This window comes from Apostichopus japonicus, chromosome 3 (genome assembly GCF_037975245.1).
Source record: "Apostichopus japonicus isolate 1M-3 chromosome 3, ASM3797524v1, whole genome shotgun sequence".
In the NCBI taxonomy this organism is placed as follows: Eukaryota; Metazoa; Echinodermata; class Holothuroidea; order Aspidochirotida; family Stichopodidae; genus Apostichopus; species Apostichopus japonicus.
Genome location: NC_092563.1, coordinates 12,012,499 through 12,040,087, shown reverse-complemented (window position 1 = coordinate 12,040,087; position 27,589 = coordinate 12,012,499). Strand labels below are relative to the sequence as shown.

General features: G+C 37.6%; 1 protein-coding gene across 2 annotated transcripts; it reads right to left on the bottom strand.

Moving 5' to 3' along the window:
- Window positions 1–827: 827 nt before the first annotated feature.
- Window positions 828–27,151, bottom strand: LOC139963264 (ribonuclease P protein subunit p40-like). Of its 2 annotated transcripts, none has more exons than XM_071963908.1 (8): window positions 26,708–26,931; window positions 25,954–26,098; window positions 24,363–24,431; window positions 23,568–23,663; window positions 23,023–23,148; window positions 9,694–9,907; window positions 4,501–4,635; window positions 828–1,185 (listed from the first exon to the last, which is right to left on the bottom strand). In XM_071963908.1, the coding sequence occupies exons 1-8, from the start codon at window positions 26,777–26,779 to the stop codon at window positions 990–992; spliced, it is 1,053 nt and encodes a 350-aa protein (XP_071820009.1). In that variant the 5' UTR covers window positions 26,780–26,931; the 3' UTR covers window positions 828–989. The 2 variants fall into 2 exon arrangements, with proteins under 2 accessions (XP_071820009.1, XP_071819999.1); XM_071963898.1 differs by lacking the exon at window positions 26,708–26,931 and adding an exon at window positions 26,966–27,151 and having other exon boundaries at window positions 846–1,185.
- Between the last annotated feature and the right edge of the window lie 438 nt (window positions 27,152–27,589).

The window sequence follows — 27,589 nt, the reverse complement described above, 5'->3', positions numbered from 1 at the left end:
GCTAATAGTTCTTGAAGAATATTGAAATGTAGCTTGTGCCCAGTTGATTGAGATTGCAATGAGTCAGGAAGTGCTTGGCCAACTTAACTTAGCTATAATTCTTTATTCAAATATGTTTCACGAATTTCACTGTAGGACTTTACCGTCAAATAAATCCTTACAGAAACTATTTTTGGTATTACCAAGGCAAAGAGATCATGTCAATCATTGCTAATCTTGCCTTCTGCAAGTTGAATGCATCATGATGAAATCAAAGCTAGTCACAAACCATTCTTCCTTCACATTCATAGAGTGAGAGATGAAACTAAAATACAGCACATCACTCAAAACTTATCAACACCCTGTCATGCTTCAGTTAGCCCTCACCATAAGAAACACCCCAACACAACTCCCACCATGCAGAACCATGCACAGTTATATGTCAGATAATACATTTGTCTTGCCTGTGGCATTTAAATGCACACACCTGGAATAATGTAGGTGCATTGTGGTAGTGGTAGATGGCAGCCTTCCAATAACTATAGCAGACAAGACAAATGTCTTTTCTGTGAAAACAGCCAGTTTCCACGCCTTTGTCATATGATACAAAATCCATTAACTTTAATTAAACATGAGCCTCTTTCTCCGCAACTTGAGCTATACATGCAGACTATAACACAAAACATTCTCAAATGACATAATTTACAAACATGTTAATGTTTCATGTTTCACTCCTACATACGAATGCTTCAGTAAGATATGAATATTATGATGATACACACCTACTGTATGTGTGCAGTGTCTTCATTTATCTCTGAGAGAATGATGTTTAAAAGAAACTTTCCAACGTTTCATATAGGGAATAACCAATGAACAAACTGGGGAACATTCAAAGTAGATGTAGATGTGTTTATGAACAGCCAGGAGAGACAACCTTTCTTCTTGCACGTTGACTGTCCTTCTCAATCGGTTCAGGTACGCTTTTACCTCCTTAAGACCTTGACATTACCTCAAGGACATTCATCATTGGTGCCGATAGCCATGTAGAGCCAATAGGTGTCATCAGGGAGAATCAGAATGGTGTAAAGGTTGCAGCCATTTTTATGGAAACCATGTTCTTTCCTCCACCAAGACACAGGGGAATCGTCAAAGCCATGAACTGTGAGAGCTGCCCACGGAACGAAGGCATCTGACTTCACAAATGATCTAGAAAGGGAAAAAAAAATTACAATATCAAAAATCAGTCCACCCCTCTCTCAAATCCAACTCTGTCCTTAGGTTGTCAACTACACAAACTTTCATTTTTGAGTAGATATTGATCATATTACACTCTTCCATATTTCTGCATTCATTCCACATCAGTTTATACCTTCCTTTGTACTCTCTATCAGCTCAGCCATGTAATACAAAACCCCCAAAAACATGTGAAATTGGAAAATGTCCACAGACATTATGCTTCCTAAATATGCATATTAAACTTGAAATTTCAATCTAGAGCTGTAAGGGTATCTACGATCGCAACACTTGATATTCTTAAACTTAATTTGTGGGTAATTCTAGGCCAGTTAGACTTGAGTTAGATTGCATTGCTGGTTCTTGCTCGGATTGTTGGCAGCAGAAAATACGTCCAGCTCTCCATCTGACATTGACTAGTTTATCAAGCAAGATCATTGGAAAGATATTATACAAAGCAGAAAAAAAAGTGAACAATGTCTACAGCTGGTAAACATTGCATGTTTAATACTGCAAAGTGCATTTAACTTCCACTTCAAACTACAGCATTGCGCACAAAAAAGCAGGATATTCTGGGTTTAATTGTGACAGAAATGAGGATAAGAAAATGAATTGGGAGGGAAACTATATACACATACTTAGAGCAAAGAAAGTTATAGCTACAGTGATGTTAGTGGATAGGAACTTAGGAAAGTCTGCAAACTTTACATAATATTCAAATATCAACATCAGATTATAACCTTTCATACAGAACCCTCCACTAACTCCTATACACAGGCATTTAGTGAAATCTACTGTAGTGTGTTTCTTCAATAAACCTTACTCCCCAAACAAACCCCCACCCTCCCCTCCCATCAGAGAAAAAGAAGAGTAGAAAGACTTTTCAATGTTCCTGATGCAATATATGATATCATTTACTGGACATACACAACTACAGTAGCGTCTATATTTGGTAATTTGGAGAAACAATATGTGGTTCTACAAATCATTGTTTTCTCACTAAGCACTCCTCCCTTTCAATATATATTCTGTTTTTCAAGTAAGAAATTTGAAAAAAGTACTGACTTTACACTAGCACATGTGGTAGAAAGTAGAGAATGCCTCAATGTACTCATTTATTTATGTATGTATATAATACAGAGGCTGCTCATAGCAAAAGATATAACGAAAATGGGGCCACAGTTTGTTGAGGTAAGATTTTATTACTCAAGAGATACAAAGTATGGAAATTACAAGGTCTGGAAAATGCATTAGAAGTGAAATCCCATTTTACTGTCAACTGAGTATCATACCTTGGCCCTTCACACTTAATGGGGATAACTTATTTGGGCCTAAGGACACTGGTGGGCCTTTATGTATAAACTGTAATGTGTTTTCCATTTTTTGCATAGAGGTTAATGTAGATACACTGTACAAGAAGACCTATCTATATACAGTAGACAATTATTACATCTGTCTGCTTATAACAATATACAATAAACCTCAAAATACAGTACGTCATGGAAAGGTCACAATTTTACTAGATAATGTCTGCTAGTTTACAATGGATACTATTCCTGCACAGAGTAGGACGACTGATTCTTTGAAAAATATATCTATAATTTGTTTATCTTTGACCATCTATTTTCAATAAATTATTAAATTCTAATTTCAACAAGTTTGGCCCTGTCTATTGGCATCTTTGAGATGCATAACATGAACACACTGTAAATCAATATACCGTAGGCATTGCATCTTCCAGTTATTACTTTATTACCCACTATTACATGAGCCAAACAATGTGAAACTTTAATGTATTTTTATTACATGTATTTTTATTACAATGTATTTTTCCTTGGTTTTTGAAATACTTGGATAATTTTGTTTCTAAGCTATTCGATACCAAAAGCCCTCACCAATGTAGTTAATTAGCTTGACTAATCAATATACATGTTGCATGTGATTGTTAATCAGCTTGACTAAACAATTTACATGTTGCATGTGAATACAACTGGTATACAACAAAAAGTATCATGGTGACATAACATGATAAATCATTACTGATTAACATTCAATGGTGAGGCAATTTTAATGAGGGTGTTGATAAATTACGAAATCTTGCTTTTTGATTGTATTAATTTTGGTAAAATTGTAGAAAAAAAAGATTGAGTTGTGCTCCAATATAATCAGGTCAATATTTCATTTCGATTTTGATTTATTTTAAACCAGTATAAAAATAAAATATTTATAAATAGGCATACATCAAAAAACAGTTCTTGTTAAAGCAGCATTTTGCGTCCTTTTCTATGATTTTTCTCAACCTCACTGACTCCACTATGCCATAACGACATACATAACTAGCTTATCTATTTATATTTTACTTCAAATGGTGGCATAAAAGTCGAAAAAATTGCAACTTTCAACTTTGTTGTTCTCCAAAATATTTTCCGTTGGGAACCCAATAAACCTCGCCCATAATATTAATATTTAAACACTACGAACGTCATTGACAGATACGTAATACAGTATAACACCACGCTTGATTTGTGTACAGTCTATATGGCAGTTGTACCAGAGAGTTGCATAACAACTCCCTGGTTGTACCAACGCAAAGTCTTGAATCTATTTTTAGCAACGGCTCATAACTAAACCTGCATCTCTGATTGGTTGAATTCAAACTAGGGGGCTTTGGAACTGAATGCGATTAATTTTGTATGTGGAATACTCGCCAATTAACGTTTTTGGCAGGGAAAAACTTGGCTAATATCTTAATTTGCTGTTTTGTGATTTGATGTATGTAAAAAACTCGATGGACATGTCAAAAAAGTAGAAAACGGCGACCAAACGCAAAAATGCTCATGAATAAACATACTATTCACTGATTGGTGGAATTCAAACTAGTGGATTTGGAGATATGAAAACTTTGTCGAGGACACTTTTACTCGTTATCGACATAAATCGTTAATTACTCGCTAATTAACGCTCTTGGCAGGGTGAAACTTGGATGGTATCTTAGTTTGCTGTTTTATGATTGATACATCTAAAAAAATCGATGCACATGTTAAAAAGGTGGAAAAAAGCGACCCAACGCAAAATGCGGCTTTAAGATTAAACAAATGATATGCTAAATGGTAAGTGAAAGAAATAAGATTGTTTTAAATGGTTTAAACATAAAATGATGAAACAGTCATTACTGAAACCATAGTAAAGGTTCTAAACTATCAAATTCATTATGATCATGATCCTTCTTTACACTCTTTGATGTTTCTTAGTACATTAATGTTTCAAGTTCCAATGTTTGGTACTTACCGTAGAGCTTTCAACAGCTGCTTTATCTTCTCCGAGCTGATTAGACCAGACCACCTCTGACATGTAATACCTTTTACCTCCTCACAAGGTTCTGGACAAGTGTATGATGAAGAGTAAATTCCTGGCCCACCTACCCTGAAACAACGGAATTGTTTATTGATCCATAGCAAAATATTTATCAGTCAAGTTTGTCACAGCTAGTGGTCTCACTGGATGAAACAACGATATCCACTTTTAATTGCAAATTGCAGCTTACCAACAGGTTTGTTTGCAGATATAACATCAGACAAGAGGTGCTCTTACCAACAGGTTTTTTGTGTCCCTATTTGTTGGTTAGTATCATAATGTTCAGTCCTCTGATTGTGTCGAACCATGAAAAGCAGTCACTGGTCTCTCATTGGTCATTTGACTGCAAAGTTATTTTTCTGCAAAACTTGAATAAACAATCTCAACTTTCTTTTATTGTATTCTGGCTCCACAGAAACATCTTTTACAGTCAAATATTTTCTCACATTTCTCTTTTTCACCATTGGGGTGCAAAATATGTTCTAAGTTGATACTACTGTATCAATATTGACATTGAGAGAATCGTTGTAAGCTGAATAATATACCCTGAATGCTCCTTTAACTGATGCTTTTCAAACAAAATCTGTCTTTTGCTGTGAAAGACTTAGTTAACACAGTATCTTGAAATAGTTCAAAGGAAATATGAAACATTACATTAATTAATGTGAAACAATATTTTGTTAAGTGGGCAAAATAGTGTATAACTTGATATTTAGGAACAGCAAAATGGTTGCATCTGTTCCTAGATCTGTTTATAGTGAGAATGTGTTGTAAACATAGATGTGTTCTGTGACTACATAACGTGACAGACAGAATCAAGTAAAACATTGAAAATAAACAAATCATCAACGGTAGATTCTTTCAATTCCCAAAGCCATAAACTATGAACAAATTGCTTTAAAGAGGTTTTCCTTTTAGGTGCCTTACAGTACATGTGATTTTTATTGAAGTAGGCAAATTTAGCAAATATAACTTTATCCATTTTCAAAGATAAAACTGTGCCAACTTTTGAGTGAAAGTTTTCAAGCAAGTAGCTCTACACTAGTATTAACATGCTGTGAATTTTGTCTGTTCACCGAGCAGACCGACCTGAGGATTGAATGGCGCTCATATTCTGTATAAAATACACTTCAACTGCAATGAGTCATGTTCTAAATTTACGTTGACAGCAATACAACTTTATGAATTTTTGACCAGTCTCCTAGCCCTCAGGTAGCACCTACAACTAATGCATATCATTCTATGTAATTAGACACCCACTAAGGTAAGAGCAATTTTGTGAGATGAGAATATTTGAGAGGCAAACATCAAGACACTCATTATTGGGGCATCATAGAGAGAGAGGACATACAGTATAACAAAACAAGAAAATTAAGAATAGACTAGTTTGTATCCTGTGTAAGAATGCAAATTATGAATGAAGAATTAAAATGATGAATTCATAAGTTGTTTTTTAGCTTTAATTTGAAGACCTTCAGTGTCGAAAAAACCCTTTTCCTTCACTTTGTGTCTAAATGATAATTTCATTTTATATTAAAATGTATCACTTTCAAAATAGGTAGGTTGAAACAAGGCTTTTTTCATTTATTGCTCTTGGCAATAAGATTCATCCAGACCCTTAGTTCCTACATCAGTGATTGCATTATGGAAACTACCCACATGCACAGAAAGGGCTGTACAGTAGCTATTGTATGGAAGGGAAACTACTACTAGCTAAAGTATGGAAGGTGAACTACCAACATGCACAGAAAGGGCTGTAGCTACGGTATAGAAGGGAAACTACCCACATACACAGAAAGGGCTGTAGCTACTGTATGGAAGGGAAACTACCCACATGTACAGAAAGGGCTGTAGCTACTGTATGGGAGGGAAATTACCCACATGCACAGAAAGGGATATAGAGCTCTACTGTATGGAAGGGAAACTACCCACATGCACAGAAAGGTCTGTAGCTACTGTATAGAAGGGAAACTACCCACATGTACAGAAAGGGATATAGAGCTCTACTGTATGGAAGGGAAACTACCCACATGCACAGAAAGGGCTGTAGCTACTGTATGGAAGGGAAACTACCCACATGTACAGAAAGGTCTGTACAGTAGCTACTGTATGGAAGGGAAACTACCCACATGTACAGAAAGGGATATAGAGCTCTACTGTATGGAAGGGAAACTACCCACATGCACAGAAAGGGCTGTAGTTACTGTATGGAAGGATAACTACCTACATGTACAGAAAGGGCTGTAGAGCTCTACTGCATGGAAGGGAAACTACCCACATGCACAGAAAGGGCTGTACAACTACTGTATGGAAGTGAAACTACCCACATGTACAGAAAGGGCTGTAGCTACTGTATGGGAGGGAAACTACCCACATGTAAAGAAAGGGCTGTAGCTACTGTATAGAAGGGAAACTACCCACATGTACAGAAAGGGCTGTAGAGCTCTACTGCATGGAAGGGAAACTACCCACATGCACAGAAAGGGCTGTAGCTACTGTATGGAAGGGAAACTACCCACATGTACAGAAAGGGCTGTAGAGCTCTACTGCATGGAAGGGAAACTACCCACATGCACAGAAAGGGCTGTAGCTACTGTATGGAAGGGAAACTACCCACATGTACAGAAAGGGCTGTAGAGCTCTACTGCATGGAAGGGAAACTACCCACATGCACAGAAAGGGCTGTACAACTACTGTATGGAAGTGAAACTACCCACATGTACAGAAAGGGCTGTAGCTACTGCATGGAAGGGAAACTACCCACATGTACAGAAAGGGCTGTAGCTACTGTATGGGAGGGAAACTACCCACATGTAAAGAAAGGGCTGTAGCTACTGTATAGAAGGGAAACTACCCACATGTACAGAAAGGGCTGTACAGGTAGCTACTGTATGGAAGAGAAACTACCCACATGTACAGAAAGGGCTGTAGTTACTGTATGGAAGGGAAACTACCCACATGCACAGAAAGGGCTGTACAACTACTGTATGGAAGTGAAACTACCCACATGTACAGAAAGGGCTGTAGCTACTGCATGGAAGGGAAACCACATGCACAGAAAGGGATATAGAGCTCTACTGCATGGAAGGGAAACTACCCACATGCACAGAAAGGGCTGTAGCTACTGGATGGTTTGGTGAATGGTGAGCGCAATACTCAAATTCAATTCATTCTTAATCTTATTATTTCTTAAACTACTTGGTTGTGGGCTTTTACAACAGATTTTATCTCCCTTCCTTAGAAACAGGTCTACTTGAATGAAATGAACTTTTGCTTCAAGGTCAACAACTTCTTACTATCCCACATTTACACAATACAAATCCCTTAAGGGATTTTATACATGTTAGACTTTATGCTCTTACATAGTGTATTTCATAGAGATTTACATTGCCCTATATGTTGTGGTACTTGCATATATATTTCAATGGTTAAGCACTTACAGTGCACTTATGTCAAAATTTAATAGTATATTTGTGTGTAAAGTACAATATTTTAACCTTTTGTGATTATATTTTAAGCCTGAAAATAATGCATTCCTTCCCTCTTTCCATGCAGACCTCTGAGGCAGTTATGATAATTAAAACAGTAATTTGGAAACACCCAAAATACATTCTACCCTTGTAAAACCAATAAAAGAGACATAAATAAAAGAGACATAAAATGTTTGCTCCACTTTTTATTTTGGTGGAATAATGTAGTGTTTGTAAACCTCCCAGGGTTAATACAATATTATTGAGTTTCACAATTGTGCTGGACAATTGATTTTTGTTCACTTGCAGTAATAAAATGCTATCAATGGGAAATGATGGGATATGCACTGACAATTTAAGCTAGCTATAAACTAGAATATAGACACATTGTCATATAATGAAATACAAATAATCATTGAAAGAATTACTAAGTTTAAACCATTATTTAACCATTTTAAACCGTTTTTACTGTAGGTTTAACTCAAGTAGCAAAGGTTTCATAACATGTGGGCAGGTTCAGCATATGCTCCATAACTTGGTTGATTATGGACTATAAACCTCAAGAAAGGAAATTCTTGAACGAAACATTTACTTCAAAGTCACAAAATACACCACCTTTTCACATTAAAGCACCCATAATCATACCAAAATTTCTAACCCCTCTCTTAGACCCCTCTCCAGGACACAGATTGGTAACAGATCATTTGGCCCCTACCACAGTAAATGACCCCCCCCCCCGTTCTACCAGTGCCTTGCCCACCGATCTAAACCTCCTTCTAATGCTCCTGAGTAGTGGCTACAACTCCATCCAAAGAGTCATAGTGTAATTGAAGTTACAGAGATACCAAGAATACATCAACAATGTATCCGCTTCTACAAATTATGTTGATTTGCAATGAAAACTTACAACATTATGGTGGCACGGAGAATCTTTTTAATAAAGATTTGAGCGATTTACAACCAAAATGATGCCAAAGTTCAGCAGCCCTGTCATTCTTGACTTTGAAATTAACATTGAAACTGGTCAAACACATTTTACAGAAACACTATATGTAGTATGTGACACACTTTAAACTGCAGGGAGACGTCAAGACTCTAACAAAGAATGTTCATCGATAGCCAACATACAGTACAGTAGTTAAAGACAAAACCAAGGAATTGGGCTCTCTCCAGTCACACCCAAAGTCAACAAGTGTGCTCTCATATCAATGGTCAGATCTAGTTCAACAGACCCTGAGACAAACTACAATCTCTGATGGTAGACAATAACATCTCCATGAGTTGATCACTAATAATATACAAACAATATCGTTTGTTATTACTATAGATGAGATCTTTTGAAATGTTGTAAAAAGTTTCACATCTAATTAATGGCTTTAAGCACCTTTACTCGTGTTTTCTGACGCAATCTTTCCGTTCGACCGAGCTGCGTGTAAGTGGAACAGTGAACTAGTCGATCACCCTGCATGTCTGTATACAAGTTAATCTGCCATGTGTGCTTGCTTCAGAGCTCTCTCACATGATTATGTTTACTTTTGATTCAGAGATCTGTAAACAATACAGATTACTTTCGATCAAACCGATTTGACAGCACCCTCCAAAGAAATGCTGGAGGGCCCCATTGGCATAACAATTATTGTTTTATTATTTCACTTACTGGTTGGCGTCACAGGAGATTGTTCCAATATACTCATAGATGCTTGAGACATCCTGTCCATCTCCCGGTGTAGACACAAGGGACTGATTGTGGCTCAGTTTCGGTACAACTGTCGTCTGTGTCTTCTGTATAGTGTGACTAACGATGGATAAGTCCTCTAAGACATATTTGTCCCATAGTCTAGTCAGCTGCATAAAATTCACCTTTTCTTCATCTGTCAAATAAAAGATAGATAAAGTTCTATTGAATGAGATCTATTCCAGAAACAAAAGGGTAGATTGCTTGATCTTTCTTTCTACTTTATGACGATGTTGCCATAGTGATCAGGAATATATCCACATATCATGAACTTAAAACCATGGAAGTGTCTCTTAATTTTGATATGATATAAATCACCTTATCCACCAAATAATTTCCACCCAGTAGATGCAATTGTCTTGTGATATTTGGCAATGATAGAGGGAATAAAAGCAGACCACCATCAATATTTACAATCTGAATAATTCAACGCAATAGTTATAACTGCGAGAACCACATGTGTCAGAGTGATCAATATCTCCATAATTCCGTGCTCAACATGTGTCACTGCATTCCTGTTGATGTCATAAATTTTTAACATGCCTCAGTGAACTCAAAACAAGTGACTGGGGAACACAGAGAGGCCTCCTTTTATAAACACTGACACTTTATATCACAGAGGTAAGAATTACCAACATTGGGGGGGGGGGAGGGGGGCTTAATGAGAGGAAGTGGATTCAGGAGGTAACATGATATCATTCCAAGTTTTAACAGAAAGTGGTTCAGAAAGTAGGGCAGTTACTTTGTTTGAATAAATGTGAGCCCAGGGCAGCTGATGAAAGACACTACATAGTCTTAGATAATCGAACAAGCATTGTAATTTACGGTTTGTTTATCCTTCAAAAAAGTAACAATTTCCACCAAGAGGTGAAAGTAAAATTTTGAAAATAATAATAATACTTATTTATTTATATAGCGCATTATACCCGCAGTTTCAATGCGCTTTACAAAAAAACAAAATGAGTACAAAAATACAGCAAATACGAACAAAAACTTAATGAAACAGAAAGGATCGGAAAAATGACAAGGTCCAATATGGGTAGTTCATGAATAAGTGAGTTTAAAGACGTTTTAAAATTGTCTATGGTAGGGGCATTTCTAAAAAAAAGAAAAAAAGAAACTAAAATCACACTTTTTCTCTGAAAGTATTTGAGGTAGGAAATCCTGTTACATGTTCATACCTGTAGCATAGAAAAATAAGTGATAAATGTGTATTAAAGCACAAACTGGGCAGGGTTACACTTGACCTGATACAGACAAAATCATGGCATATTCGATTGTCAAACATGTTAATAGATGGTTGGTCATCTTATCCAAAATAAATAGATTTCTACGACAAATTTTGGTCAATCTATTCATTGGATTTAACATTAATATGCAGAGCCTGTGTTTAATTTTGTGATTGAAAGTAGTCGAGTACTGCTTATCACACAGGGCCCATGCATGAGGGTTTGCGACCACCTGACAAACAAGAGTTGTAAACAAATACTAAACGTCTGTTCATGTGTTACCGACTGAAATGATGCACTAAAGATAGACGTGTTGACTCTCCATGGGTTTAATGATCACAGCAGAAATTTAAATTTGCTTAGGATCACAAGTTTTCATATGCAACTTTTAATACTGTGCAGCTGTCTCTTGAATCAGCCAAATACGTTGTGACTCATTCAAGTTTTGTTATTTATTTTTCAACCAAAATTTGATTTAAATGCACATGACAATGATATACTGTATTAAGATGAAAAAAAAAACTTGAATGAGCTAATATTGTTAACTTAGTATGATTTTCATAGCAGAATTTATTTATTGATCAATACAAAAATGTGGTCTAAAATATCCTCCTGGCCTAATACCCCATATGTTACCCTACATAAATATATACTCAGACCCAACAGTAAACCATCACAACGAACTTAACCGCATAATCTCAACCTTTCCTGAGCGGCTCCGCCAAACTATCGAACATCTCATACCCAAAGCTCCATCACCTGGTTGCTTCTATATGCTCCCCAAAATCCACAAAATGAAGTCAATACCTGGATCCTCTGAATCAACCGCCACCATGCACACCAATGACAAAGAAATACCACCTGGACGCCCTATTGTTTCTGGTAGAGGTACTCTCACCGAGGATATTTCTGGCTTCATCGATAGCCATCTGCAACCACTGATGGGGAACATACTGTACCTAGTTTCGTCAAGGATACGACAGATTTTTTTCGGAAACTATCCACCCTACCCACCAGATTCCCGGCCCATACCTTACTGGTCACACTTGACATATCTGCCCTATACACTAATATTCCGCACGATGAGGGGGTGCAGGCATGCAGGAAATACTTATCTGAGGGCAACCAACACAATGCTGAGGAGATCGCCCTACTTATAGACTTTATCTTCAGACACAATGTGCTTACGTTCATGGACAGATTATACATTCAGGCTAAGGGGACAGCCATGGGGACATAAATGGCCCCAGCGTATGCTAATTTATTTATGGCTGATTTGGAATCTAGATTTCTTGAAAGTTCTAATCTTCTACCACTTCTGTTCTTACGTTATATTGATGATATCTTTGTTATTTGGTCTCATGGGGAAAGTCTCTCAATGCGTTTGTAGATAGCCTCAATCTGTTCCACCCCTCCATTAAATTCACCATGGAGAAATCAAAATCTCATGTTGCTTTTCTGGCCACTCTGGTCACTCTATCTAAAGGTCGGATTAACATGTCTGTATATTCTAAACTCACTGACCGTCACACATATCTCGACTTTCATAGTTTTCACCCATTTCATATTAAGAGTCAATTGTCTTAAATAGCCAAATGCCTGGCTACAAACGCATCTGTTCTGATCCCCTACAATTTTGTAGTCAATCAACCACCCTAATAGGTCACTTTCTTGATTGTAATTATCCCTACAAATTATTGAAGAGAACCCTTAATAAGGTCTGTAGAATTTCCAGGGAGAAACTGCTTCAAAATCAACATAAGGAGGTGAAAGAGCATTGTATTCCATTTGTCGTTACGCACAGCAATCACGTCGATCCATTCATTAGGCTAGTCAAAAAAGAATGTAACGTGTTGAGCTTGGGAGATGATATGGGTGACATTTTTATTAACTCCCCTGTAGTTGCAAGAAGACAACCTCCCAGCCTACGCAACATTCTTGTTAGGAGTCGTTCAGGCTTGGGGTAATCGTAATCGATTACAATCGATTACATTTATTGAAGTAATCGTAATCGTAATCGATTACTTTTGTGAAAATTACAATGTAATCGTAATCTTAATCGATTACAAGGGCAAAGTAATCGTAATCGTATTACATATATGATTACAGTGAAATTTGAATGAGAAGGGCAAAATCAGTAGAAATGATTAAAACTAATTCTTACTATTGGCTTTTAGTGTGACCAAAGAAGTGTTCCTGCTTCTAGAATTCTCTAGCACAATAAACTTACACTAAGAGGTACTGGGGATTTGATCACCATATTCAAGGATTTTTTATCACCTGAATTATTCTGTTCAATGCTGCCTCTCAGCCTTCACAATCCTTTTGCATACACAACTGGTTGACATTAGTTGACATGGTGTGCTGATTATAGAAAATTATTTCATTAGTATATTAAACACTTAACAAACAATAACAGTCAGGCTGACAAAATACACCCTTTAAATTCATTTAAGTAAGTAAATGTGATAAATAATTCCATTTGCCATGTTCAGTGGGCCACAAGGCTCAGGTGTAGCAGCTATTGAAAGCACAATGCTATTTATGTCAGTCTATTGTTCTCATTACCAGAGTTGACCACTTTTTGATGAAAATAATTTACTATTACTTTGGCCTTCCATGTCCCATGTACTGTGGAATCATTGGAATGCCCCATTTCAAAGCTGTTTAGTTTTATTTTGGTGTTATAATGTAAAAGAGTTTTTAGTTTTGCTGCTATGCAGAAATTATTAGTTTACAAAATATAGTGTTGCATGAAAATCTTCATTTGTTTTACTTTAGTATTTGTCTGTTTACTCTTTGTCTGTTTAAATTGTATTTTTTACTGGACTTATGGGTTACACATCTTAAACGTGTTAAGGCATAAATGTGTAATGCCTGGTAGGAATTGTAGATATACTTCCACAATTTTGTCCGTATATACTGTAAATGCCCTTCCTTTGCCCTATTTCATTGCCCTATTTCCCGGCAGAGAGTTATATTAAACAGATATGCAGAGGATTGTGCAAGTAACCACAATGTAATCATGATTGTAATCACGATTACATTACAATGTAATCGTAATCGTAATCGATTACTTCAACTTTAGGCTGTAATCGTAATCATACATTCTCAAGTAATCGTAATCGTAATTGATTACATTCAGATGTAATCGCCCCAAGCCTGGAGTCGTTTACCCTCCACCGACACTTCCCAACCCAAGGAATATTAAATGTGGTAAACCCCAGTGAAAGGTCTGTCATCACATGATCACAGACCCTGACATTCAGCTCTCTCCTTCAGGGGTGTGTTAACATCCAGGTCCATACAATTGTGACACTCCCTTTGTGATATATCATATCACTTGTGTTCTCTGTCCTGATATATACAATACATTGGCCAAACCTACAATCCTTTTCGTCTACGACTTAATGATCACAAAAGCACAATCAGACTCAACCAAACCAGTTTTCCAGTGGCTGAACATTTTAATCTTCCACAACACAGTATCGACTGTCTTAAGTTTACCATAATCCTGGCTAATTTGTCTGACCATAATAAAAGAAACTTGAAGGAAGTCGAATTGATCCTTTAAGTACATTCACACTGTCATGGTCTCAATAGGGATATGGCTTTTCTTTCCGGGTTCAAGCACTTTGAGCAGTCTTGGGCTTACGGTAGACTAACGTTTAACCCCCCATTTAGTAAAACTGTAAAGACAAACATTGGAAAAACTTTTTTGAAGTTAGTGGCCAAGCACTTTCACCCAGGACACAGGCTCCATCAAATATTCAACAAAAATGCTCTTAAATTAAGCTACAGCTGCATGAGAAACGCAAAGGCTATTATTAACAGCCACATTAAAATAGTTCTATCAAAGGTCGTTGAAAATTCACCCAAGCATGGATGCAACTGCAGAATGCGAGAGACCTGCCCCCTAAGAGGAGAGGCCTTGACCCCCTCCATAGTATACAAAGCTGAAGTGACTGCTGGAGATTCTAAGTCTATTTATATTGGTATGTGCGGAGGGCAGTTCAAAACAAGGTTTAATAATCACAAAAAGTTGTTCAACTTGAGGAAATACCACAGAGAAACTGAGCTTTCAAAACATGTTTGGTCTCTAAAAGAAAGTAATAGAGCCTTCCAAATCTCCTGGTCCATTGTCAGGAGATCAAAAATATCGATCAACAGCTCAGGTTCTTGTAATTTATGCCAGGCCGAGAAACTAGCGATAATAGATCATTCTAGCCCTAATCCAAACAAAAGATCAGAGATCCTCGCAAGCTGCAGACATCAACCAAAACATCCCCAAAATAAAGTCAAAACTAAGATGAAAGAGAGATAGCTTTTTAGTACACCACCTGACGATTGCTAGTAAGCATGAAACTCTGAGTAGAATCAAAATTTACATTACGCTCTTCTTCATAAAGTGGAATTGAGCACTCTGTCGTGTTCTACTTGGAACATTTTATACACTTCTGTGTACGCTCCCACTGGTTGAGCACTCTTTCTAAGCAGGACACCGCGCAACGCAACCTATTATGAATAACATAAATTTCAGCTACTCTCTGAAAAACATCCTGCTACCTTCACCACAGGAATACAAACTCAAACTAATAGAGAAAGTAGAAAGCTTTATTAAAAGAATTAGATGGAATGCATTTTATTTCGACAAGGATGACACCACTGACGACCAAATCAACAGGACCCACTATGGCTTTAAATCAAAAAGAAGTTCACCATATATTTCAGACCTTAAGCCATTCGAGAACGACCTGCTTGCCATGGCCTAAATAATCCGGTTCAGGAACAATAGCAGCCAATCTCAAGCGACACTTAGAAAGGATATGAGGAAAATCCGTGCCCTAGACAAAATTCTTGTTCCCGCTGATAAAACCAAGAACATATATATGCTGTTGAACCTACTGAATACAAGAAATTACTATCAGAGAACATATCTCAGAAATACAAGAAAGCCAACACAAACGATCTCCACATCATTGCCAAGAAGTTAGACATTGACGACCGCGTCAGTGACATGATTGAAAAGGAAGCCTTCATATTAATCAAGGATCACAAAAATAACTTCCCAAATTGTGTGTCGTGCAGACTTTATAAACCCAGCTAAAAGTGAAATGGGCAAAGTAAGCAACGTCATGCTGGATAACATCAACCAGGAAATCAGAAACACAATAGAGGTTAACCAGTGGAGAAGCACATCAACCGTTATTGAATGGTTCAATTCCTTGAAGGATAAACACCACCAAACCTTTATGATCTTCGACATAGTCGATTTTTATCCGTCAATTACAGAAAAGCTCCTAACCAACGCCCTCAATTGGGCAAAAACATATGTTAGCATTTCTGCCCTCGACCACACAGTAATAATGCACGCCAGCAAGTCTGTTCTCTTTAGTGACGCCAACCCGTGGACCAAGAAGGACAGTAAAACCTGTTCGACGTGACTATGGGCAGCCACGATGGCGCGGAAGTGTGTGAACTAGTTGGCCTAAATATCTTACACAATCGGCTGACGTCGACCTGGCCGCAATTAGGACCCGCTCGGGCCGATTAGCCGACAAGACACGAAAGAGGTCACTCAACTTTTCAAAAAGTTTGGCCTGAAGGTCACCATTGAAACTAACCCGCAGGTAGTGAATTACTTAGACATTACAATAAAACCAAAGTGAAATAAAGAAGACGGAGGTGCTTGGACAGAATGTGAGCAATATCCCGGTCATCAAACTTGGCAACTCAACACTCAAAGTTGTAGACAAGTTTACCTACTTGGGCTCCACCATCTCAAACCGCCTTTCACTGGACTCTGAGCTAAACAGGAGGATCGGAAAAGCTGCCTCAGCCATGGCTCGTCACTCTACGAGGGTCTGGGAGAACCACATGCTGACCACCAACACTAAGATGCAAGTCTATCAGGCCTGTGTGCTCAGCACTCTTCTCTATGGCAGCGAGGCATGGACGCTCTATTCGCATCAGGAATGCAGACTCAACACTTTCCACCTGCGCAGCCTCAGGAAAATTCTTGGCATTAAATGGCAAGACCACATCCCAAATACAAGTGTCCTGGAACTTGTAGGCATCCAAAGCATGTATGCAATACTCAGCCAAAGGCGCCTACGCTGGCTTGGCCATGTCAGGCGGATGGATGACGGACGTATCCCCAAAGACATCCTGTATGGTGAACTTGCAACTGGCTCCAGACGCACTGGAAGGCCCATATTGCGTTACAAAGACACCTGCAAACGGGATATGAAGTCAGGATGCATTGACCCAACTAATTGGGAAGCACTAGCCGCAGATAGAAGCAAGTGGAGAGCAGCTGTCAGGACTGCCGTAAGGCACAGAGAGGAACAGAGGGAGAGCAGTGGGAGGAAAAGACGTCATCATAGAGGGATCACCTTGCCTGACAACTCAACCTCTTTTTCAGGTTTTACCTGCAGCACCTGCAACAGAGCCTGTGGCTCAAGAATCGGCTTATTCAGCCACTCTAAGCGCTGCAACTTCAATAGTGTCTGATCAAGAGTGCAGTTATTCCATCGTCTCGCGAGACGGAAGGTTGCCAATAACAATGAACCTTGCCAACGGATCGTTCGCCCCCTACAGGAAACCAGGCGACAACCCCCTCTTCGTCCATTCACACTCGGATCACCCACCAGGCATCATAAAGAACATCCCACCAGCCGTGAATAAGAGATTAAGCAGCCTATCATGCAAAGAAAGAATATTCAATGAAGCATCACCAGCATACAGAGAGGCACTCAACTCAAGTGGCTACTGTACAACTGCAACCTCAAATTTGAAGCAGAAACCTGACCTACCCCAACAAAAAGGAACAAAAGAACTAGAAAAATTACATGGTTTAATCACCCATTTAGTAAAACTGTAAAGACAAACATTGGAAAAACTTTTTTGAAGTTAGTGGCCAAGCACTTTTCCTGGTCCACTGCATGATTGTTATATAACTATGTATTAACAATTGGAAATCATTGTAATTAAATGGCAGAAAAACAAACAAATTGAGTCCAGAATATTTGGCCTGGCAGCTGAACCTAACACCCATGTTACAAGTATGTCATTATATAACTCTACCTTTAATACCCATAACTACATGCAATATACAGCCCAAAGATCTTCAAATGTAGCTTCATTTGAAATTGTCATAAATTTTCCACATTCCATGAAATATGGAAGATGACTTATTATTAATGGGTGTTTATCAGCAGAGATATAAATGTTAGTACTTAAACTGTGGACACGGAATCTACGTCTAGTCACGATTTGTAATAATTCATCAGCTCACCAACTTATTCCTTACTTGGCGAGAAGTTCAACAAATTACTGTGAAATGCAGCTGACATGTAATCACTGATTGAATCCACAAATTTGGAATAAACAAAGTATTAAATTAAACTTAACATGGCCAATGCTTATAGGAGCTTATTAATTAATGTATGATATTACTGACGTGAAGGTCAAAACTGTTCTGACTGGACCAATCCATCCGTTGACTGTCCTTGAGAAATGAATGTGTATATAAATATAAATATTTGTAAATTGTACGAGAGATTATCAGACCCCAACTATGGTGAGTAAAATGTACATCGCCTTTTCATCTTCCATGAATTTACTATGCAAAGACAAATGTGTTGAGCTCCCATTAAAAAAAAAAAAAAAAAAAGGGCTGTAATTAAATACTTGTTAACTTTCTCTGTCTGAGTATACAGTGTTGTCAATACTAACCATACGTAGAGTGAGTTAATATTGAAACACTAAATTATACAGTAAGGCATTTCTTGAATTGTCATGTACTGTTAACACTTGTAATAAAGCTTTAATCTGTAAATATTTTATTACCTCTGAACAATCCTATCAATTAGTACTCACTCAACCAGACAATATTTCATTTGCATATACAGTATTAACTTTGTCCACCATGACCAAAGATCCTTCAGTTGACAGGTGCATTAACCTGCAAAAGCCTTGTTTTCTGAAAGTTTTTTTTTTTATCAAAATGCCACTTTTGGATAACTGTTAGTAAACAAATTGCAAAGAAGAAATCCCTCAATTTTTGCATTAATTTCAATTGTAAGGACTACTTAGTTTTGTATTTCGTGACAAAAATTAGTCAGTCAGTCTTACATTGCCTGCATGCAACCAAACTGATCAAGTGCGAGCAAGGAATGGACAAGCCAACAGGTGTGAGGCTCAAAGGGAAGTTCACATGGGGACTTTAAGACAAGGTCCCGAATAAGCTTGCTGATTTTACATGTTCTCAAGGTAACATTGGATAGGAAGTGCATGAAAATTGTTGACACACCACAACAGTGCATGTTTATCGTGTTTAACACACAAACATTCACCTTTAAGGCCTCATGAGAGAGATATTCATTTGGCTACTATCTTTGTACAAATAGCCCAGAAAATTATAAAATGTTAGGTCAGCTTCTATGCTCGTATCAAGTATCCCATGGAATCATCCAATAATTAAGTCAGGTGCTTTCTATGTTTGTATCAAGTATCCCATGGAATCATCCAATAATTAAGTCAGGTGCTTTCTATGTTTGTATCAAGTATCCCATGGAATCATCCAATAATTAAGTCAGGTGCTTTCTATGTTTGTATCAAGTATCCCATGGAATCATCCAATAATTAAGTCAGGTGCTTTCTATGTTTGTATCAAGTATCCCATGGAATCATCCAATAATTAAGTCAGGTGCTTTCTATGCTCGTATCAAGTATCCCATGGAATCATCCAATAATTAAGTCAGGTGCTTTCTATGTTTGTATCAAGTATCCCATGGAATCATCCAATAATTAAGTCAGGTGCTTTCTATGCTCGTATCAAGTATCCCATGGAATCATCCAATAATTAAGTCAGGTGCTTTCTATGTTTGTATCAAGTAGTCCAGGGAATCACCAGATATGAAAGCCATCTGAATTTTGATAGTACCATATATAACCAAGGAATCGTGAGGTATTAAGTCATATGGGTTCCATATATGTATGTATCACATTAGCAAGAGATGCATCAGATATGACTTCTATGAATGTATTGAGTTGCACAGGAAATCATCAGTTGTTAATTCATGACAGGTGCCCATATTTCAAGTGTCCCTGGGAACCATCACTTACTACTGTATGCCATGGGGCTTCTGTGCTTGTATCAAGTAGCCCAGAGAATCATCCCATATTAAGTCAACTCATGTGCTTTCACATTTGTATCAAATATTAAACCTAGGAAATCATCACAAATTAAGTAATGTGGCTTCTACGTAAAGTTTGTATCAAGTAGCTCATATCATTTATCACGTTAGGTTCATTAGAACCTAACTAGGTTTTGGTACAATAGGTTTTACAATATTTACAGTTTTGTTTTAAAGTTTGCCTAGGTTTAATATAATGTTGGTGATTCCTTCAAACAGGGCTGTAAAAAATGTTTTTTTCCCGGCAAGGAAGGTATCATTTCCCGGGAACCATATTGCTGCTAAGCAGCCATCGCGTCGCTCAAGCGGCGCAGGGGGGTGTCTGGGGGGATATGCCCCCTTCACAAGCTACAGATTTTTGAAAAATGAGGATGCAATTGGCGCCATTTGGTGCACCTATTTGGCGATTTAAAACAACTTGCGATCGTTGAAGACCAGTACTAATTTGAACTTAAAAAGCTAATAAATATAATTTTGAAAACAAACTGTTTTAGTGTGTCAGTTTCTGGAGTAACGAGTAATGATGTGTCCCCAACCCACTCACAAGGGCAATGTCACACTGACACCCACGGCACTGCGCTGGAAGGTTGCTGTAATAAATCAGCCTCGCGGGAAATGTTTTGAACAATATTGCCATTCCATATTTTTTTTAATTTATATTGTATGTTAGTAAGTTAACGTTTTCTGTCGTATGAATTTGACTTCAGTTCAGCGTTCCCTCTTAGGTGCGGGATTCCCTTCAACTGACTCAGTAATCCCGCAAAGAAAACATTTGTCTGCTGGAAATCCCTGCATCGTTTTCTTGCATTCGCGATAAGTTTATACTCAATACACAACGTCTTGATTGTATGGAGATAAAACTCTGAAAATCAGTAGAGAAATTACCAATTGTGTACGAAAAGTAAGTTGGTACACCTTTCAAATTTTACGAAAGATCGAGCAAAACACTTTCGAAAAATTCACGCGAAACTGGCATATCGTGCTAAATGCAACTAATGTCATGTAAACAAGGCTCTAGTACACCCATTTATGAATAAACCGGAAGACCACATCTGGTGTTCCAGGGGGGTAAAAGGAAGTATTTTCTAGAATTTCCAAAAATACGGAAAAAATAATATCCTACCATAGTTAAGTGCATAGCAAATAGCCTAACCACCTTGTCGTTTACGGATCTCACATAACTACAAAAACACAACTATTGTAATTTGCGGAGCTGACCTTTTCTACAAGAACATGGAAACAATATTTAGCATTTAGTTAATCATGCCAAGTGGCCTAAAACATAAGTTATTACAAGGTTTACTTTCATAATAAAGATGGCCATAGCTATAGGGGCCTTGATATCGTGATATACGTGTATGGTATAAGCTGTGCCTTGTGTACTCCATTAAACGTTCCTTGGAAACGTGCCAAACAATGTTAACCAACAGGTGTTAGACAGGGAAAGAGCTCACAGTTGTTTGGCAAGGTACCTGGGAAAATTCGCAAGACATGTAGACTACCGTAGTATTTTAGTAGGATTAAACCGTACTGCAGTTGTAAACTGATGTACGTATAGTGCACGCTATTTATTGATAGGCAGTCTAGAAACAGGGCTTTGCCTAACGTTGTTTGTTTCATAATATCGGAAGTTTTGTAAGTTAAACTTTTTAAAGATTGTAAGACAAATTAAATCTCTTTTCATTTTATAACAAAATATAGCTACTCTACCTGTAACTTGTCGTTTTAAAATTTTCATCAGTTTCTTGACAATTTCAAAAAGAAAATTCAAAATTCAAAAAGTTGTCAGTATTTGCATCCTCAACTGCGAATTTTTTATCGCCAGACACGCAAAAATACCAAAATTTTCCGGGGACCTTCACCCCCTAGACCCCCACAGGGGGTTCCACCCCTTGACCCCACCAGGGCCCTAAGGCGGGCCCCTAGACCCGAGGCCATTATGCTCGCACGCTACGCGTGCTCGGCGTGTTCGCTCCGAACACCGGCGGGAAATCGGCACGGTGTTCGCGGGAAATTGAACAAGGTTTTCCAACACTGGCTTGAGAGATGCAGCGGGCTGGCGGCGGCGATGCCTTTGAATAATTATGATGCTATTTTGGTATGTTTCAAGTGAGAAATAAAGACACCCAGACACTAGTAAGTTTCTTTTTTTTTTTTTATTTATCGTCTTTTTTAAATTTTATTTCCTCTTTGGCTCTTTCTCTAACCTTGTTTCCACCTTATTTTTTTCCCCTGCGTGTGAGATTTCCCGCGAGTTATCAAGATTTCTTGTCTTTTTACAGGCCTGCCACTTCAAAAGACATTTGAACTTTACAGAATTGGGAGAGTTTCCTCTTTTGTGATTTCTACAGATTTCATTTAGAATTTTTCACATCTAATATTTTATGGAAGCAAAACAAAGGAAATATGAGGACAAGAAAGGGATACATAAGATATATGGACAGGATTATAGCAATATATATACATTTAATAAATGAGACAGCTTAAAATTGAGTGTCAAACAATTTTGTAATATTAGTTTGATTTGGAATATCTTTACCACTTGGTAGCTGACTTCAGCTTCAAAGTATTAAATGTTACCACATTAAAAACATTGAGTTTTCTCTAGTCTAGTAAGAGGACAAGACCTCCCTGAATTTTGTTTCTAGTCGGGCTTTATCTCCAGAGGCTTTCATTCAAACAACTGGATAAATTAGAGAGAGTAAAGGATGGCCTCTACAATTAAATATATTATGCATGCACACAGGTGGTCTTCTTTTGGAGAGAAGAAATTAAAAGAAATAGATGTAAACAGACTTTAGCTAAATGAGGAGAAGACTTACTTATTGGCTCCCAGCTAAATATAAAGTTGAATGTGAGGTTAAGTCTATCCTTCAGGCTCCATAGGACTCTGTTGTACTGCTTCTTGCCATTACTATGATTGGCATTAAACAGATCTATCTCCACAACTAGGGAGAGAAGAGAGAGGGAAAGAAAACACAGATTTGATAGGAATAGAAATGATTTTGATGTGCAAATATGACTGAAATGTTTAACTGAAAGGGTTTATTTGATTATCCATTTTTAATTATGACACTTAGCTGTTTGGGAGAGTTAACCATTAGCATCTTTGTCACTTCAATATTGTAGTTTAGTTTCTGTCTCTTATGTAGACCTGTTAGGATATAAACATTTTGTGTATGAATATTTGGTTTCAGTGTTGCCCATTGCATGATCATTGTATTCACTGTTCAAATAGTACTTTTTTATCTGTCATGCTAAGTTGGTATATACATTTATAGTCAGATTTTGGAGCATCCGAGGACGAACCCCGGTCATATTACAGATCGAGAATTGTCAGACACAATTTACCACGAGGAGAACTTACCAAAACGAGTTGCATTTCTGCCGGTGTATTTTGAAGGTTTCCCTGACAAACCAAGTTCTTGATATAAGTCTTTATCAACAGACAGAATCAGATGACCTAGAAAATGGAGTAAAAAAAAACCAAAAATTGGTGGATGTCACTTCAAGGGTTCAGCACCTTTAATTGGTGTGTCCTATTTACCAATGTATTACTTCTTACATTAAAATCAGCTGACAAGACTAGAGATTTGGCTACCCAATTTATAGTAGGTTATGATATACCATGTATGCTTTATGAGACTAACTTTAGGTTGTATACGTAGACCGTATATGTACATATTCATAAATACAGCACAATATGTGTACATTTACCAATTACACACAGCACCTGCTTCAATTTACAGGAACATTAAAGTGACACAAAACTTGCTACATATGTGCTAAACTAGCTACAATGTTTTAAAATCATACAAAAGGTTGATCATTTTCTGACAGTTTGAGGGTATTTGCCTGTTTTCTATTCACAATTTTGCGGGGTTATTTATGTTCAAGTTTTCATGATGGTTTTAATGGAGCAAGGCAGCCTTCCCTGAAGTATGGTACCATCAAGTGATTCTTTTGGCTTCCCTTTCGAGTCCTGTTTAACACGTGTTACAAAACTATTATCCCAAACTAACAATATATATAGTGTTTCAGTATTTGCATGGCAGATAACTTCATGTTGCAAACACAACCAACTCTGCTTAGGGAGCCAGAGGGGGGGGGGAGGGGGGGCAAGCTGACTATATAGTCAAGACCAAGAATCTGAACCTGTCACCTGATGGGAGGACTGCTACCACAGTATGATTATCGACTCTGGTACCCACAGATATTCCAGTAAAGTGACCTGTAACAGAAATAAAGAAAAGAGATCAAATTAATCTACATGAAAACACTCCGGTCTATCCAATTTGATGTTGCCAGGATATTTTCACATTGTTGGTCAGTTGTTTTGTCCAGTAAGAATGTCGTGTTGAAACTGAAGAATTTGTTGAAATGCCTTAATATCATGAAAATGTACTTTATAATATAGTTCAAGTTTCACCAAAATTTGTCACTTCAGTATTTGAAACAATGTTCACGATATGAATGGACCAGATTCTAAAATGAACAGACTTTTCAGAAATGAGTTTTATTATTAATTACATACTAATTAGATATCTTGAGTCATTATAATAGCCAGGATTGTACCCTAAAATGATCAAATGAATCACATCTGATAAACTCAGTACATTTGGCAAAATGTAGAAGAAAATATAAATTTAGAAATTATTCATTAAATTTTTTTTATCCAGATATTTGAAATGTCACCAAGATGATATCCTACTGAGTATGATGCATACTTTTTTCAGGAAAAAAAATATGTTAAGTATTGTTCACTAGTTAAAGAAACACTGCAAACATAAGGTAAGTTAATAGATAAGTTACAATTGCCGCATTGAAACCATGCCTAACTTTACATACTGTGCTGTAAAATGCATCACGCAAGATCAAGAGTTCTTGAAACAGGTATCACCCTTAATTAAGTAAACTGCAAAGTAGCAAGCACAGATTGTACATGGCTATCACCATTGGCCAACCATGAGCCAGCCGTGAGTGTACGGAGCCAGCCGTGAGTGTACCATTACAATCTTTCCTGCCAATAGCAAATACCACCAAAGACCCCTGTTTTGGGCCAAAAACAGGTGAGATTGAATATCTACCTGAGTTGGTAATGCTAGCCATTCTGAACGCTACTCAGCACAAATTCATTGTTAAACACACAGTGTACCATTGCAGTGGTCAAAACAAACTTGTCTTCACACATAGGAAAATAGTGTTGGCCATTAGAATCACTTGTGTTTACAATCATACATGTGACTGGTCAATTATTTAGGTGCACCCAAGGATGAATTCTAATGACAGAACTTGGGGTAATTTATGCTATCATGTAACAATTATTAATAATTGAGTGAATGTTAGAACTGTTTTTCGTTAGGCAGGCTTGACCGTTATGTACGGAGCCAGTCGTGAGTGTACAGAGCCAGCAGTGAGTGAACGGAGCCAGCTGTGAGTGCATGGAGCCAGTCATGTTTACGGGCCAGTCGTGAGTGTACAGAGCCAGTGGTGATTGTACAGAGCAAGCTGTGAGTGAACAGAGCCAGCCATGAGTGTAAGAGCCAGCCAGCCATTAGGGCACTGAGCGTACAGAGCCAGTCATAAATGTACAGAGTCAGATGTGAGTGTATAGAGCCAAAAATGAGTGTAATGAGTGTACAGAGCCAGCCATGAGTGTATAGAGCTAGCCGTGAGTGTATAGAGCAGCAGAAAGTATGCATGTTTGAAAGAGCTATTCAAGCTGTAAGAAGTATACTGTTATTTTTGCTAACCTTTTCTCAGTATCTCTTTGACAAATTCTTCCTTCACTAGTTCCACCACAGGTAATCTCTTTACCAAGTAATAACTGTCAAGATCTGGTGAGATATCTTGAATCACATCAGGAAGAGATTCACAACCTGGTAACATCACCTCCACCTAAAATTAATTTTAAAATGAGAAAATACAAAAAGGAATTAATAACTTTGGTATCTGCTCTGCTAAAATTGCTATCTGATTATAAATAATATCCAGTTATACCTGTGAGGAGGATAACAACAAAACACTAAGTACTTTCCAACACCTGCAGTATATCATTTATAAAATATATATTTGCATAATTAGATGGAGGGGACAGACTAGTGGACCAACTAAATTCTTTTCTCCAGTACCTTACGCATTTAATCAATGAACCATCCTGATGTGCAAGGGCTCAAAATTTCAAATCAAGGAAACAATTTGAATTGGCTTGAGCTATCTCCTCCCCCATCAAAAATTGATATGTACTGTATGGATACTTAAAACACCCGTCATTCACCTAGGTACTGTACTTATCCATTGCTCGTGACAGCAATGACCTATCTAGCTTTACAGTACCTAAAGATATTTGTGATTTAGGCTAGTATTACTACCTACACGCTTAGGAAGTGCTGCTATATGTACTATACAAAACGGCTGCAAGAAAAACAATCGCGGAACTAGGCCCCACACTTAAGAAAAGTAAGCAAGAAACGATACATTCACTGATGGATATTCATAACCACCTACCTTTTCCAGTTTTATGTTAGCGTTTGGCACAATGAAATTAATATTCTCACATAAGTAAAGTAACCTAGGCATAGGCCTAACTTAGACGTTATAATATTATCACTATTAACAAAACTACAGAGTAACAATAGTATAAATCATTGCAAGAAAAAAACTAGAAACAAGTAACGTTAATTATGCTAGGCCTAGCCTACCCTATATAAAACAAAATACAAAATGCCGGTACAAGACTTCCTAAAACATTCATTGTAAACTAACTGCATGGTTAAGTGGATGACCATCGATATAAGTATTATGTCTTGATTTATTGTTGTGAAACGAGGACTTTTCGACAATTAATTTGCTCTTAGGACTCTGGAACTGATCCATCGTGCATTTGAGGTAGTATATAACATTTTCAGCAACCAAAGGTTCAAGACTAAGTGTCCTTGCAGCAACTCGGAACATTGTAAGAAGCAGTGTTACACAGATTCGTTTATTGTGTTTGGGTTGTTTTCGCTTGGAAACATTTACAGGCGCTGCAGCCTGCAATCAGGGACGTTGCTGGAGGGGGGGGGGGTGTGGGGGGAGGTGTTCACCCCAAACTTGGTAAAACTGACGATAGTTGGAAAATTGGAGTGCGACAGTCGGAATTTTCGACTGTCGCACTCTAGTTTATCTAGGCCTATTCATATATTCCTGTGATTGTGAATGACCTAAAAATTGAAAATTTCAGTCAAAATTGACCTTTAATATATTTAATCATATTTACCACGTTTACACAGACAAAATAAAAATTACTTTCCATGCGGGGACAAAGCAGGCGATGGCACGAGTCTACCTCGACAGCCAGATGTATTAGCACCCCAATGAGATTTAAATATACCTGACAATTATTCTCCT